The 16,610-nt window shown below is 44.7% G+C and overlaps 1 protein-coding gene across 1 annotated transcript in view; it reads right to left on the bottom strand.

Annotated features, from left to right (window-relative positions):
* Positions 1-675: 675 nt before the first annotated feature.
* KDSR (3-ketodihydrosphingosine reductase) overlaps positions 676-16,610 on the bottom strand; it is a 36,131-nt gene continuing 20,196 nt past the window's right edge. The window contains exons 7-10 of the mRNA XM_065890111.1: positions 11,302-11,385; positions 8,296-8,379; positions 5,710-5,811; positions 676-1,811 (exon numbers count right to left, since the gene is read on the bottom strand). Of these exons, the coding sequence (XP_065746183.1) occupies positions 1,692-1,811; positions 5,710-5,811; positions 8,296-8,379; positions 11,302-11,385 (390 nt within the window). The 3' untranslated portion in view covers positions 676-1,691. The remainder of the gene's footprint in view (positions 1,812-5,709; positions 5,812-8,295; positions 8,380-11,301; positions 11,386-16,610) is intronic.

The raw sequence follows: 16,610 nt of genomic DNA, 5'->3' as shown, positions 1-16,610 counted from the left end.
CTTTGTCAGTGTTTGAAAATGTGCCATTCTCATGTCTTTCAAAAAGACACCATGGATTAAAGCCATTAGACATCTTACTTTGTAAAAATTAAGTCATTTTAAAGTCAAGAGTTCAAAAACTCAAAAGCAAAAAAGATCGGCAATAATTTTTAGGTCTTTAATCTTTTGTAGAATTGTATTGTTTTGTACTGTTACCGAAACAACCTTTTGTGTTGTTTTTTTTTAAACAATAAAAAAAAGTTTCTTCTTCAAAAGCAGTGGTCTTTTCTCACCAAGGAACTGGAAGGTGGTATAAACTTACTGTGTATGCACAGGGGAGGGGACACAGCGTTACAATGGAGGTGACTGCCCTCAAGTCGGAGGAACATATACAATGACAGAGCGAAGCAGGTAGCGGTGGCTAAAACTCAACAGAGGCACTTGCTGTGGAAATCCAACCAATGGACAACGGAGCCTGGCAACTCGAAACAAAACTCAGGGGACCAACAGGATTTCCAGGTCTCTACGGTGAGAGTGATGGCTGGGCTTTCTTAACATGTGGTACAGAGAGGATGTTCTCAGGGTCAGTGGGAGAGTCATAGAAAGAACAGGGTGATCATTTTATTTCAAAAACGAGTATCTTCAACATCGGCCTTGTCGTCCTACATTTTTTTTCTTAATGAATAAAACTGAAACATGCTATCATCAGCCTTTCTTAAAAGCTACATATATGCTACGAGGAGACAAAGGTCACGCTTTCTGATTTTTTCATTTGCTTTAATAAATTCATTAATTAATTTAAAAAGTCAAGTCAAAAAAAACTGGTCTTCTCTTTTTTTTTACAAAAATATTACAGCAGTATAAGCAAAATTGGAAAGGAAGACATGGGAAGAATAAGACACTACAATGGCATGGGTGAGCTTCAGGTCATCATGGCTATTGAAGAAATTGTAAACTTTTAAGCTTCTAAGATTTGACTTCTCTTCAGAAAACATTTTAGGAGCCTGCCTTTCCCAGTAAATGAAAAATGAACAGTGCCCTAAGCATTTGAGTCTAAAGAAGACAAGAAAGCATTATTTTTTCCAACTGGAAAATATTTATCTCCTTTGTTCCACTGCATTGCCCTCTCCCATCCCCCTTGTAGTTTTATGGGATCAAAGAGAGAGAAGCCACGAGAGTCCACCAGCAACAGAGTAAGTGAGGGACGTTACTATGCACTCAGACACAGCGGCAATGTATAAAATGCATCTGGAATAAAATACACCAAGTTAAAAAGAAAAAAAAGAAAAAAGAAAAGAAAAAGGCCCCAGGAACCCATAAACTGCCTCTCACGAAAGCTTAAAAAAAGTGCTTGGAAAGTACATTTCTGGACTTGATCTCTACCAGGGAAAAAAAAGAATAAATAGAAAAAAATTTTCAGTGATCACTCTGGAATCCTGTCATTTACCCTGCTCACACGCTATGAATTCCCTTACCATCACTTCTCCGCCTCGGAGAATCAAGTGGTCTCCTGCTCCAAATTTGCATAGTATTAATAATATTCTCTGGAGTTGAACGTCTATCCCCCTGCTTGCAGCCAGGTTTCTGAAGAGCACTGGTCCAATCTCACAGATTCGAAAGCAAGACATGAATGTCTGCAGGCCAAAAACTGCGTCCCGTTTAGCAGCAAGCTGGTCAAATTACTTAGAAAGTCTTTTTCCAAGGGATAAGGATTAGGCAGTTTTGTCTGCAATTTCAGATTTCGCTCTCTGCATCATGCAGCGACGAACTATACTGTCGAAGCTTCCAAGGTAAAACAAAGCAATCGTACGGAAAAGGCCCATGGTGACTACCTGCAAGACAAAGAGACCTTTGAGCTCATGCAACAGGACGACGCAATCATCCATTTCAAGGGATTTTAGGATATGTCTCTGATAAATAGTTTCTAAGACGCATCTTCCAATCTGCTCCAAGGATGAGTATGTATAATGAAAAATTTGTAAGTGCCAGCAGAACACGGAGAACAGAAGTTGTCTGCTCTGAGCCACTGCACAGCACAGGGCCTGCCAGACAGGTAACGACAAAACATTTGTCCAGTTAATATATGCAAATTATACAAAGAACAAAATAGGGATTCTTAGTAGTCTTGGGGTTCTCTGAGCTAGGGTAGATCCAGCACAGCGCCTCAAATATCCAAGCTATAATCAAGGCTTTTTGGTTTAAGGTTTATGTTCTGATCATAAGGCAGACCCTACACTAGGTGCTGAGAGCACTGTGGTGAGAAAGCCCAGTGCCAGCCTCCACCAGCACACTCCATACCAGGGCAGACAACCAACTGAAAAAGGGCAATTACTATTTCAGGGTTAAGACAGCAATTAACCATATCCATTAATTTTCACTCTTTCCACTAAAGAACTCTCACTACAACACCTGTAAGTGGAAATTTTAAAGAGAAATAGTTTCAGATACACAAAGCCTCAAAAAATTTGCCTCCCCAGCACGCTTTTTTTAGGAAGCTACCAGGAGAGGTAAACAGCCAAAGAGAGCGGTGTCAACAAAGAAAGGCAATGTCCTGTGACGCAGAAGGCAGGGGACCCAATACCCAAGAGAGGCAGACGGGTCCCCCAGGATGACCGTGAAGGGGAGGCCGGGGTCAGCTAAGCACCTGACTGGGGGCAGCCACTCCTGACAGGCAGGTCAGAAGGCACCAGGAGGCATTCCTTCCAGTGGTGAAGCTGACAGAGTATCTGGTATTTCTGAGAGGAGATGAAGACAGTCATTAGGAATAATACACAGAAATAATACATTAAAAAGGCCAACAATAGTTTCAGGGAAAACAAAAGGTTGTATAAGAAAGGAAAATTAGTTCTGTGCATTACATAGCTCAGCTGTGAAGAGCATTTAAATAGCCCTAAGGATGGTTATCTCAATACAGATCTAACCAAAATCACAATATCACTAAAAAGGGAGGGTGGGGACGGAGGAGAGGCGGGTGTGAGCAGGTGGGACAGGGTGGAAAAAGGAGAGCTCCATCCTCATCCTTCAGAGGGGAGCTAGTACCTGATCCAGAACTGAGAAATCAAGTGGAAGCGGCCACGTAAGTATCTGCCTAGAGATAAGGAGGTGAAGGTCAGAAGGTCCAGCTAAGAGGACAGCCTGACTGCTCCTGAGAAAGGTGAAACTTGGGATATGGGGTGAGGGTTTGCTGTTTCTCATAATGAGTCTTAAAAACAATTTGATTCTCTGAAGTGTGCGCAAGGATAATTTTGAAAAATGTAAAAACCAAAGGGAAGCTGGAAAAGGAAAACTCTGGAGACAGTAAAAAGATCAAGGGTTGCCAGGGGTTCAGAAGGGGGGTGGGGGATGAACAGGTGGACATAGGGGAACGTCAGGGCAGAGAATAGTCTGTATGACACTGCAATGGTAGATACATGTCATTCTACATTTGTCAAAACCCACAGGATGGATGGATAACGCCATGAATAAACCCTAGTGCAAACTATGGACTTCAGTTGGTAATAATGTATCAATACTGGCTCATCAATTGTAACAGTGCGGCCACACTAAGGCAAGATGTTAATAATAGGGAGGGGGGAGGGGAAGAGAGGGTCTGCAGCAACTCACTAATTCCCGCTCACATTTTCTATAACCCTAAAACTGCTCTAAAAAATAAAGTCAGGGCTTCCCTGGTGGCGCAGTGGTTGGGAGTCCGCCTGCTGATGCAGGGGACACGGGTTCGTGCCCCGGTCCGGGAAGATCCCACATGCCGCGGAGCGGCTGGGCCCGTGAGCCATTGCCGCTGAGCCTGCGCGTCCGGAGCCTGTGCTCCGCAACGGGAGAGGCCACAGCAGTGAGAGGCCCGTGTACCGCAAAATAAATAAATGAAGTCAAAATTTTTTTTTTAACTTAAGGGAATGAAAAAAAAAAAAACACAAAATAAAGCAATTATACTACAGCATAATCAGAGGCTAAAATAGGGGTGAGTCCAAGGCATTTCACCCAGTCATGGAGATTTCTGGAAAAAGCAACGTTTAAGGTGAGGCCTTGAAGGGAAGGTTGGAAGTTGGTCAAAGGAAAGTGGGGATGGAGGGACAATGACAAAGTGGCAGAAAGAAGAGGAGGGGCAAGAGGAGAAGGAAGAGGGGGTGACAGGGCCGGAGGTCAGAGGGCCGCGCCACAGGGGCTGGGAGTCTGTGTCCTGTGCATCCGTGCCAGCCGGTGATGCCAGGTGAGAATGCAGACCCTGGGCTGCTGGGTCTCCAAGAAAAGTCCAAAATCTTGACTTTGAACGTAAATCTAATTTTGAAACTATTCTATTTCCACACGCAGGCTCATACCAGATGGACCAAACAGAACGTTTCACAGGCGCGTGGCTCCCCGGTTCACAACCTCTGGCGCACAGAGCCTCAGGCACGGAGTGTCCTGGTCTGAGGTGCACAAGCAGTGACAGGGCCAGGAAAGTGGGCCGACCCAGACGAGAGGGCGGGCAGACAAGAGCTGCCCCGATGTGAGGGGCAGGAGAAGCTGGGTGGGCAATGACACGCCCATTTCTGGTTGGTCTCGGAAGTGAACGTGAACACTGATCACGGGGGCAGGGAATACAGAACTGCTGACAGAAGGCAGGGGGCAGGATGCTGGGGAAAATACTATAAAGTCTTCCTGTGGACTTGTTGAACTTCAGACGTAAAGTCACAGCCCAGGGAAAACATCTAAAAGAAATGTAGTGGCTCGTTCTTTTTTTCTTTTCCTGGCCGCACGGCACGCGGGATCTTAGTTCCCCGACCGGGGATCGAACCCGCACCCCCTGCAGCGGAAGAGCAGAGTCTTAACCACTAGACAGCCAGGGAAGTCCCTAGCATCTACTCTTAAGAGAGAATCACAGTGAGAAGAGAAGAGGGAGGAAAATCAACACCTAAGTCCCGGGGACTTTCCATCTGGATGTGGTCGACTGCACGCCGACTACACATTTAGCGTAGCGCTTTGTCGTAGACTGCCCACTAGTGGGGGCAGCCCCTGCTCAGTGGCCTTCCCACCCCTCCCTGCCCTCCTCCTACCCTCCGTCAGCCTCGGCTTGGTCTTTCTAGAGCAATTCCTCTGTTGTAACTCTCATTACACTGTACTGCACTGGCCTCACCATTCTTATCAGTCTCTCCCTCTAGACTGCAAGCCCCCTGAGGTCAGAGAGGTTGCCTTACCTCTGATGCTCCAGTAGCAAACACGGCACCCAGCTCATCAAGGAGCAGTTAACTTTTGTGTGTGTTCTGGATGAACTATAATTTCCGTGAGGGCAGGGATTGCGTTGAATCCCTGACTTATCTCCCTAAGCTTCTGTGGCCTGACCCACAGGAAATTGTTCCAGTCTAATATTCCAGGACTTTCAGGCAAGTCCACCCCATCCCCCTAGTGACAGAGATTTCCATTTTTCAAACACAGAAGATGAGTGATTCTCAGAGGAGAACCCAGATTAACACCCCAATAGCAGAGACAGTGTTTTCTCTCTATATCCACAGTACCCAGCATGAAAGTCTTCTTCCCAGACTAAATTCCTCAAGTTACAGCTTTAACCTACTTCCTTTTTACTTCTCCCAGGTAAAGGAAGAAAAAAGTTGATACTTCAATAAAAATTCTTCACATCCTCATGTAAAGTGGCTATGTCTTCCTTTAGCCTTTTCTCATTGAGGTTCACTGAGAGGCGCCTGTTGTCTGTCTGTGTGTCCATCTGTCCGGAGGCCTAGGCACAGCTCAGCTCACCTGCTGGAGCCCTTCAGTGATGGAAGTTACCGGAGCCATTCCACAGGTCAGGGACGAGAGCATGTACCCATCTGAGCCGATGGAACTGTTGAAATTTCCTTGCTAAAACAGAAGGAAAAGAAAAGACAGAGGCAATAGTAGCGACATGGGAAGGAATCAACTCAGTCACGTTGGAAACAATGACGTGTGTCTGTTCACTTCAGGTAGGAGGAGAGGGTAACAAAGCACATGTCGCAGCTCAGAGCCGAACGTGGCCTCAGCAGATGGGCTGGGATGGCTGAACAGCCACTTCTCAAAATGTGGATCCATGGACCCTGAGTGTCCTGAGACCCTTCCCCGAGGACAACACGACTGTCATGATGATACTAAGACGTTAAATGCCTTTTTCACCCAGTGACACTTGCACTGACAGGCAAAACTGCTGTCTCATTAGCACAGACCACACTGGTGGTGCCTCTCCACTGCCACACACACTTGCAGTGATAAATAAATACACAAAGAAAACAGAAATTGTTTAAATCTCCAAAAAATTTTTAAATGTCAGTTTTGCTTAAAAATGCCCTTGATAAAGCGGTAAAATTAATCGTTTCGTTAAATCTCAACACTTGAGGACATGTCTTAATATTCTGTGACAAATCCACATGGAAGGGGACAGATGCCTTGAAGAAGAGCCCTCCTCCAACCGTAGTCAGGAAAGGTCCTGCTTTTTCTGCAGAACACTATTTTTACATGCAAGAACCATGGACGGACAATCTGTGGTTATTCAAACACGGGTATCCGGAAGATACTTCGCAGAAAATGAATGAAAGGACTGTCGCTTCAAGGAAAACTGGCAGCTTTTGTGATCAATGTTCAAATCTGAGATTTCAAGGAAAAATTAAGAATTGGGAAAATGTATATCTGCCATTTTGAGACTGTCAGCTTCCCAATACAGAAAGACTTTTATAATAAGATCAGCAGTGATAGTAATGAATGTCATTTTTTTGATAACTCAAGGAATCCATATTTTCCAAATGACTAATGCATGATGTTACAAAACCATGAATGGGTACAAAACATTCAAAGTGCAAGGCAGACCAATGCAACACGTAACAGAGAACAAGAAGTTCATTGATAGAGTTTCAATTTCACATTGCAACTAACCTTTAAGAAACTACTATTCATCCAGTTTAGGTTTTATGTCCCTCCCCAAAAATAAATAAGAATGTGCACCATTATTTGAGAAGCCTATAACATATTCCTTCCCCTTCCAACTATACGTCTCCGTAAGGCCAGATCTACTTTATATCCTTCATTCAAAATGACATGTTACAGCAGACCGAATGCAGAAGCTATGAGGATCCAGCTGTCCTCTATTAACACAGACATTAAAGAACCAGTGAAATGTAAAACACCACCACCCTTCTCACTAAATTTTGTTTTGAAAAATAATTTTTGTTATAAAAAAATGCTCATTAAAATATAATGGATTTACCATTGTTATTTTAAATGAATACATATTTTTTAAATGACGCAGTTTCAATTTGTGATACGGCAAATATATCACCCATGGAAACAAAAGTTCTCTGGGGTTGTCGACAACTTTAGAGTCAAGAAATGAAAAAGCGTGAGAACCACCAGATTAAATGAATCCTGCCAAAATACGAAGAGCTGCTTCGGATCATTAAAAACATGGAGTGTGTTTGCTTTGACTTGAGATAAGCAGGAAAAACAAAGTCCGCCCAATCCGCTGGTGCCCTCTTTCTATGCCTTTGAACACAATCAGGGCAAAGTTCTCCCCACTTCTGCAGATATTTTAATAGCCTTCGATGCTTCCTGTATTCTGCTCGGCTCAGCCTGAACATGCAACGGCATGGACGTTCCTTCCAGGCCAAGGCCCAGCCTCCTGACGCTTCTCATTCAATCGTCCCCAAATTTCCTAAATTCAATGGGTCCTAAGGTTTACAGACATCCCCTGTACGTGTATACTTTTCTGCATGGGGGTTAACGGGAATGTTGCCAAAAAGCTTGCGGCACATACGCTGTCCTACAGATAGCACCTGGTTTCTAAAAATACCATTTCTGACTCAGAATAAACTCGGTAGCCTGGAAGTGCATTAGCTGAGTTGACAGGATGATGGCCCAGTGGGCTTGTGGCACTTTCTTATTAGTAAACATTTGGGAAAAGGATACTGGGAAGCAGGAAGGTGAAAGAAACATCCTTCATCAACACATCTGGCAGTAAGACACCTAAAATAATCTAAAACTGAAAATACTGCAGGAAAGAAGAGGACAACATGCCGCATACAGTATATAGTACATACCGTTTACACATCACAGGTTAAGTCTCATTTTCCTTTCAAAGAACCGAAGTTCTCAGACTGATCAATCGTTCCTAAGATTAAGATATAGTACTAGTTTCCAGAACCTACTAATCAACATGGAATCAACAAGGGAAGAAAAGTACAATCTAATATTAGATATGATGAATTTAACTCACCGCAAAACCCCAATAATTTATATTTTGAAATAAGCCCTGAGAAAAATATCTTTTTGGAAATACAGTACTGTTAACTATTAATAAAAGGAAACAAGGTTTTTACTTACTATGGCATCTTTAACAATTTGTTTGGCCACTTGTTCTGGTTTGCAAACAGATGTGGTCTCTGAAATAAGACGAGTCTCCAAAGGCTAAAGGTGAAAAAAATAGACATACCATTACTGCCCACCGAGTTAAAAAATAATTTTACAGCCCTCCTCCCCAAATCTATACATAATTCCAGTTTTCTGCCTTTGAACTGATTCCTGTTTTTAGAATTATCTCTATCTAGATTTCTAATCAGTTTACTGATTACTGGTTACTGTATAAAATTCAGCCCAGTAGCTGAAGCAAGACAAGAAGACCCCAGCTACTCTCTGTGGGATGTGTCTCAGTTCCAATGAGGACCATCAGAGCTTAAGTTTAAAAAATGAAAAAAAATACCTTGCCCTGTCTTTATTTTCATTTTTAAAAACTCTTCTTTGGAGCGACATGCAACACATGTGCTCAAAAATTCTTTAGAAGGGAGTTTCAGTTAGAAGTTTCAAAACTTAAGCCTTAAATGGCATGAAACAATAAATTTTATTTACCATGTAGGCTTGAAAAAATAAAATAAAATAAAAAACAGAACATATTTTCTTAAAATAGAATAGCACAGTGCTCATAAAAGTCAAGTGTTTCTTGATGAACCTAAATTAACAGAAAAGCCCTTTTTTTTAAAACATCTTTATTGGAGTATAATTGCTTTACAATGGTGTGTTAGTTTCTGCTTTATAACAAAGTGAGTCAGCTATACATAAACATATATGCCCATATCTCTTCTCTCTTGCGTCTCCCTCCCTCCCACCCTCCCTATCCCATCCCTCTAGGTGGTCAGAAAGCACCAAGCTGATCTCCCTGTGCTATGCGGCTGCTTCCCACTAGCTAGCTATTTTACGTTTGGTAGTGTATATATGTCCATGCCACTCTCTCACTTTGTCACAGAAAAGCCCTTTTGAAGGTGCCACCATTGATTCTTCCAGACCCCCAGGCTAACATAACCATGTATGGCCAGATACTCAGGAGATTTAAAGGCACTACGGCGCCCCCTACGGGACCCGCAGATCAAGGTAGAATTTTATTTACCCAAAGAAGTCAGCCTGACATTTTAGTGGAGGAAACACAAAAAACCCCAATTTAACAACAGAATCAAATCTTCACAGGGAAATCACCGTCCTTTGTCAGCTTTGGCTTCTGCCTAAAAGACCACTTACCAAATGTTGCAAATCTGCTTAGCAGATTCCCCTTACTCATTTGGCTTAAATTTACTTCTTTGAAATAGTAGTAATTTTTAAGAGGCAGCGCCAAAGAGAAATGCATAGAAGAAAAAGCTTCTAAATCATAAACATCTTGTTGCAGATATACAGCCCATGGAGCATAAGTGCCCATTTTTATGCTGTTCAGATTCACACTTAGTAAGCATCACTATAAAAGAGCGGAAAACACATCAATACCCAGTTCAAGGGGATAAGTTCTGATTGATTCCTTTCTCCCCCACTTTGTTTGCTCAGAGAGTGCCCACCACGTGTCAAGGCAGGTCCATCTGAACAAAGTGCAGAGCTGGCATTCAGCTCAGGATGACTGACAGTCGCTGTATTAATGTTAGTGTCCAGAGGTGATGAACGCTCTAGAGAAAAATAAGGCCAGGGAAGAGGATTCACATCTCACGGGAGGGATACTTGAGATAACAGAGGGTCAGGGAAGTCCTCTCCAAGATGAAGGCTGCACAGAGATGGAAAGAAACACAGGAGGAAGATCCATTTGAATATCCTGAGAGAGGATGGCAAGAGCAAAGCCTGCAGGTACGAACAGGCCAGGCAAGCTCAAGGAACAGACAGGGCTCTGGTGTGGCTAAGGCCAAGGAGAGGAGAAAATGCTGTGGACAGGTGGCCGAGGTCCAGACAGTGTGGGACCCAAAAGGCTCGAGGCCTCTGGATTCTATTCCAGGCACGCTGGGAGCTAGGGGAGCTGCACTCTTTGATATACAGCCAACACCAACATGTGCTATTTAATTCTAACTTTAAATGACTTAAAATGAAATAAAATTAGAAATCCAGTGTCTTGGTCCCACTAGCTGCACTGCAAGTGTTCAACAGCCACAATGTGACTTCCATACAGGAGCGTGCAGGACCATTTCCACCATTCTAGAACATTCTACAGGACTGTGCTGAACAGGAGGTTTTGATCTTTTGGGTTTTTTTTTTCAGTTTTGTTTTTTGGCTTTTTTTTTTACACAGGAGGGGTTTGACCAGGGGAGTGACAAGACCTGACTTGGGCTTTAAAAGGATCACTAGCTACTTTATGAAGAACAGACCCCAGCTGGGTAAGAAAAGGAGCAGGCAGACCAGGCTGAAGACCATGAGAGAAGTTCAGGCAAAAACATCACCGGTTCTCACTGCTGGGATGGTAGTGATATGTGCCGTTAAAAAAAAGGTCGGATTTGGGATAAATTCTGAGAACAGAGCCCAGAGGATGTGCGTGTCAGCTGGATGTGTGGTGTGAGAGGAGGAATCAAGGCTGGCCTCGCGGTTTCCAGCCTGAGCAGCTGGGGGAATGGTAGGCGCCGGGTAATGAGATGGAAAATAATAAGGGGGGAAGGAGAGGGAATCGCAAGTTTCGTTTTGTAAATGTTAAGTCTTAGGCGCCCATTAGACCCCCGTGTGGAGACAACGGATCGGCAACCATTTCAGGTGTTTAAATGTATTTAAGGCCAGGGGAGAAAATATTATTTTTAAAGAATATTATCTTGTTAGTTAAAATACAAGCTGTACTCTCAATCAGAAAGCAAACACCTTATTAATTAAAGCTTGAAGATTCTTAGCAAAAATGGCCTTTGGAAATAGGGCTACATCCTCCAAGACTCTAAATGAAAGTTCCAGGAAGTTCGGAGGCCTCTTGCAAGCACATAAATTGAAAGGAACTCAATTTTCTGACTGATGAAAATGCCCCCAGGCCGAAGGGTGGAAAGACAGAAAATGGGAAAACGGGTTTCCTACGTTCAAAACTCGAAACAGGGCACAGAGAGGCATACTTACCTTGGTTTTGTTTTCTTCTGCAAACCCGGGGGTGTCTGTGTCTGGTGGGTAGGCAACTGTGACATAAACATTATACGGCTTCACCTGCATTTCAGAGACAACATCGACCCCTTCAGTAAACAAGATACAATTTCGCATGCTCCCTTATCAACCTGCACTGGCTGCCAGGCAGACATTCTAAATACGGCCCTGATTTTCTCAAAAGGTGGTGAGACCAACAGGGTGATTCTGTAAGAGAAGAACTACCACCAGGTGAATCAGGAAACTCCTGGTCCTGAAGATCATTTAGAAGTAAAGGCAAAAGGCTCACCCCAACCTCGATTCCAGAAAACAGCTGGCCCTGAGCTAGGGAGATTCGCCTCCTTCTAAGTTTCTTCCACTCCCGCTGACCAGGGGCCTGGGAGCTGCCCATGAGGGGAGCAGATGATGCTAAGGGGAAATCCGCTCGTCCTCCCTGCCACCGCACATCACTTGGGCTCGGTGGCCAAGGCCACGGGACAGGTCTACCCCTCGGCCATCAGGAAGGAAAACAAGTTTGTTTTCCTTTACGGCTGCTTCTCAAACCCTCGTTATGTTGATTTCATCTACAAAATATATTGAGATCATTCAAATCCCTTCCCCAATGCCCTTCTTGCGCCACCCCAGACCCGGGTCTAGAATTATATCCATCCCCTGAGAAGTGTGCTGGTTCAGGAACTCCCCTGCCAATGAGGGGCTCAGGGGTCACTTCCTCCACCACAGGGCCAGCAGACAGGACGCTCCCCCGCGTGGACCCCCCAGGTCAGACCAGGACAACCTCACCTGTGAACCATCTCATCCCACATCTATACATGCAAACTCCTTCCCAGCTTCTCTTCCCAGCTCCCTGGCTCTCTCTGGAACAGAATCCTAGGCTTGTTTACCTCACTGCTGGGTGTCCTCACTCATAAACACACCCCCGACAATTCTAGAAGATTCTCCTGCTGGTCGGACAGGACACACCTTTCCCACTGACCCCGTGCTCCACGCTCGTATCTTGCCCTGAGGCTTAGTGACGCTAAGCAGGATGGATTAAACCATCAGAATCTCTGCCATGACTTTTGTTTGCTTCTGGCTCACTGTTTAGCCACACGGAAACGCCTAAGGAAGTTGGCAGCGGACAGGCAGCTGGTCATGAGGAAGACCACTGTGCGTCTTAAGGAAGCTGCAAGTGACAATACTATATTGCTTCCTCGTGCAACAGCCTCTGAGAGCATCCCAGGGTCCTGTGTTACATTTGGCTTTTTTTCTCCCTGCCTCCTTCTGTGAAGCACGGTCCTCAGGGCCGCGGAGGAGCCGCAGGGGCAGGAGAAGCACGCGGGCAGGACAGCCTGGCCAGCCAGCCCAGGTAGTGCAAGAGCAGAGGACGGTGTCCCTGCTGGTTCGGTTCCAGGCACCCAGGGCGTGAGAGTGCATTCACTCAACATCGCCGGGGCATGCAGCTTCAAGGCCCGGCCGTGCTCGTCAATAGCTCGGGATTCGGCCCGGCAGTGAGGCTGATGAGCAAGCAATTCCTCTTCCATTTGTTTTTGAGATACTGACTTTAAAAACTGTCTCCCACGGCCCTGCCCTTTGCTGTGCACAGACCAGAGAGAAACACCACCAAAGAAAGAAAAGCCAATAAGCAGTAATTAGACGGCCCACCCAAAGCCTGAAGCTGACTGCTCAGACGCGGTCGCTTCTGCACTGCTCCCTCCCCGGCAGTGGTACTAAGCTAACAGAAGACAGGATGTCAAAGCAGTGTTTCTCAAAGGCAAGGTTATGGCTGAGCTTCCAAATGGTTAAAACAGCTTTCCAGAACAGCTTTTTCCCGGGGTGGGCACAGATTGTCAGGGTTGGGAGAAACCAGTCCAATCCCTTTCTGGGTACTGGTATCCTCCCTACAATCATGGAGCCAAATGACCCTCTCAACCTATGGCTGGATACCTCCAGTGGCTAGTAACCTAACCGCTGTATTTATTTATCCAACAAATACTTACTGCATTATTACTGCGCCCTCGTGGAGCTTACAGTCCCCTGAAACCCTTGGTTCAATAATTTGTTAAAATCTATATAAACTATATCTACAACCTTCCTTTAATCGACTGATCCCATAACCCCGGCAGAAAAGGAAATGAGGTTACTTTGGCTTCACTGGTTCTTGCTAAGACAAGTGCTGACTCCTCAAGCCCACTTCTGCTAAGAATTTACAGCCAGGACTTCACTGATTCCCATTTACGTAGCCCCTGTCTGCATTTCCTTGTTCTGCTCACTGACCATTCTGTCTCCCCCACTGCTCTGCCCTAGTCCCATCCTGCTACCATTCCCACCCTTCTACCTGGCCTCATTCTCAATCAGAAAGACGCCCTACGTGCTCAAGAACTGGCTTATTACCAAAATTATCTCACCTAAGGTGTGCTGTTCCTCATTCCATCAAAGCCAAGGCATGGGGGCTGGAGGAAGGATTACAGCTGTTGACATGAAGCTCCAGAACTTAAGCTTCGGCTTACTTGTGGGCCATGGCGGGAAGACAGGGTTGGGGGGCGGGGCATGAGGCCAAGGGAAATAGAAAGGGGGACACCTAGTTTTCTTTTACTTGGTCTCTACTACCACATCTTTGGCTACACCCCACCTCAGAAGTCTGCTTTCCAAAAAGATCAACTTCTAAAATCTTTAAATGATGTATTTGTACCTAAAAGACTGAGTCAAAAAAGGACGACCAAAAAAAAAGCCAACAAAGCATTCTTTCAAATTTAGTCATTGTATGTAAAACATTTCTAGGTCCAACTTTAGTCTGGGGGTCAAGGGCTGGGGTGCAGAGGAAGATTTAAGAGTTCATTAAACCAAAAAAGAATGATAAACAGCACTTAGAGTCTGACTAAGTCTAGAAGGTTTCATTCACAAAAACACAAAAATCACCTTGGCCAAACAGACCAAATGATCCAGGTTTCAAAAACAGGATAAGTTTGGATATGTTTGTAAGGAAACAATTGTTTTGATGCAAGTTCCGCTATGAACAAACTAGATTTTGATTACTGAATTTACTTCCCCTCAAAGCTACTTTCCATGTACGTGTTTAGTTTTTGTTTTTTTTTCTTAATTAATTAATTAATTAATTAATTTTTGGCTGCGTTGGGTTTTCGTTGCTGCGTGCAGGCTTTCTTTAGTTGCGGTGCACGGGCTTCTCATTGCGGTGGCTTCTCTTGTTGCAGAGCACGGGCTCTAGGCACGTGGGCTGAGTAGCTGTGGCACACGGGCTTGGTTGCTCCGCGGCACGTGGGATCTTCCCGGACCAGGGCTCGAACCTGTGCCCCCTGCCTTGGTAGGCAGATTCTTAACCACTGTGCCACCATGGAAGCCCTATGTGAGGGCATTTTTAATGGAGTCCAAGTACGGAGCGAAGTCAAGCTGACCAGCAAGTCCAGACCGGCCACTTGCAGCCTGTGAATCACGCGTGTCATCAGGAGGCTTCAGGGACTCGTCTGGACTAGCAGCTCCTGTCTTTTCTCTCTGCTTTATTAACATCTTCTTTCTACCCGAAAGGAAACCAGGCTGCCCGGATCATACACTTTGCCCTAAACGAGTGAATCCTGAAGTCGTTCTGCAAGACAAGACTCGGGGACAAAAAGCCCTCGTGCGCAGACCTTTCAATTCCAAACTATTCCTTCTCCTACTGGGTTTCTGAGACCGATGTGAAGGGGTGAGGCAACCCCTGACCTGAATTATAGACACGTTACAGAGGCAGACAGGGAGCCAAAAGGCAGAACGAGAAGGCATGGACTTTGTTACTATTTCTGTCACAGGGTAATGACGTGGCTCTGAGCAACCCAATGGCTTTACTGAAGACTCAGTTTTATTATCTAGAAGGTGGCATAACAACATCTGCCTCGTATATTTCACAAAAGTGTTATAAAAATAAGACGGTTATTCATAAAGGGACTTTTCAAAGTGAAAACTACAAAAGAAATACCGGTGTTCTTGTTGGAAATTTCACAGGCATACGTGCCCCATTGGCTAAGCATATATGACAATGACCTGTCATTGATTAAGAGGATCAAGGACATTGATGACAATGAAATGTGTGGCTGGTTTCTTTGGGATGAGAACAGCACAGTCCACCAGTCCCTAAGTGGCAGGTCGGGATTCTGTCACTGACCCGAGAACACGTCTGCACTGCATTGCTCATCCAATATCTGGGCAGCGTGGCACTCTGCCATGTACCATCAAGGGCTCTTCTGGGGGCTCTCTGAATCAGGGGTCAGCAAGCTATGGCCCTGTGCCTGTGTTTCTACTGGCACATAGCCACACCCGTCCATTTAAACCTTGCACAAGGCTGCTTTCCTGCTATCCCAAGAGGTGTGAGTAGCTGCATTAGGCACCATCTAGCCCTCAAAGGCTAAAATATTTATTCTCTGGCCCTTTACAGGAAAAAAATTTATCCACCCTTGATCTTAATCATTAAATGGGATTCTCAAATCACACTCTGACTATAAGAGGACTGGCCACAGTGAAGTTCCCTGTGGGCTTCTTAACATCACGATGTAGTGTTATATTTCAGTATACGGCTGACCCTTGAACAACGTGGAGGTCAGGGGCGCCGACTCCCTGCACAACCGAATTCCACGTATAACTTTCCAGGAGGCCCTCCGTACCCACAGAGCTGCATCCACGGATTCAACCAACCTCAGATCATGAGGTACTATAGTCTTTATTGAAAGAAATCCACAAATAAGTGGGCCTGCGCAGTTCAAACGTGTGATGTTCAAGGTCAACTGTATATAGAAATAAGAATTTTACCTTAAAGTACGTGATTTTGGAAAGATACGTGAGATGCTCTCCAAGCATCCCCATGCGACAACAACGCAGAAGTCTACTTCACGCAGCTGAGGAGGAAGGTTATACACATCTGACAAGTGCTTATTTTATGCTAATCCTAACCACATCCTCCTTCCACAAGATGTTCTATTCGCTGTGAAGATAAAACGCACTCACATTCAATATTCCTTTAGGATATTAAAATATACGTATCAGGAAAGCCAAATGCAATTTTTAGTTTCTCATTTTTACAAACAAGGAAACTGAGATCAAGCTAAATGAATCTGTCTAAAAACTGAGAGCTACACAGTAGCTCTTTCTTCAAACACGTTAGTTTTATTAGTCAGTCATAAAGGACAGACCTTTTTTGTTAAAGGGGTACCTTTAAAAATGTTAAAGAACAGCAACAACAAAAAGTTAAAGAATAAAATATCTTACAAACACACACACAGCATCAGGCCAGTAAAGGCACACCTCACTTCATTATGCTTTGCTTT

This window comes from Phocoena phocoena, chromosome 13, assembly GCF_963924675.1.
Source record: "Phocoena phocoena chromosome 13, mPhoPho1.1, whole genome shotgun sequence".
Classification (NCBI taxonomy): Eukaryota; Metazoa; Chordata; class Mammalia; order Artiodactyla; family Phocoenidae; genus Phocoena; species Phocoena phocoena.
Note: the sequence above shows the minus strand (reverse complement) of the source record. Positions and strands in the feature narration are given on the sequence as shown.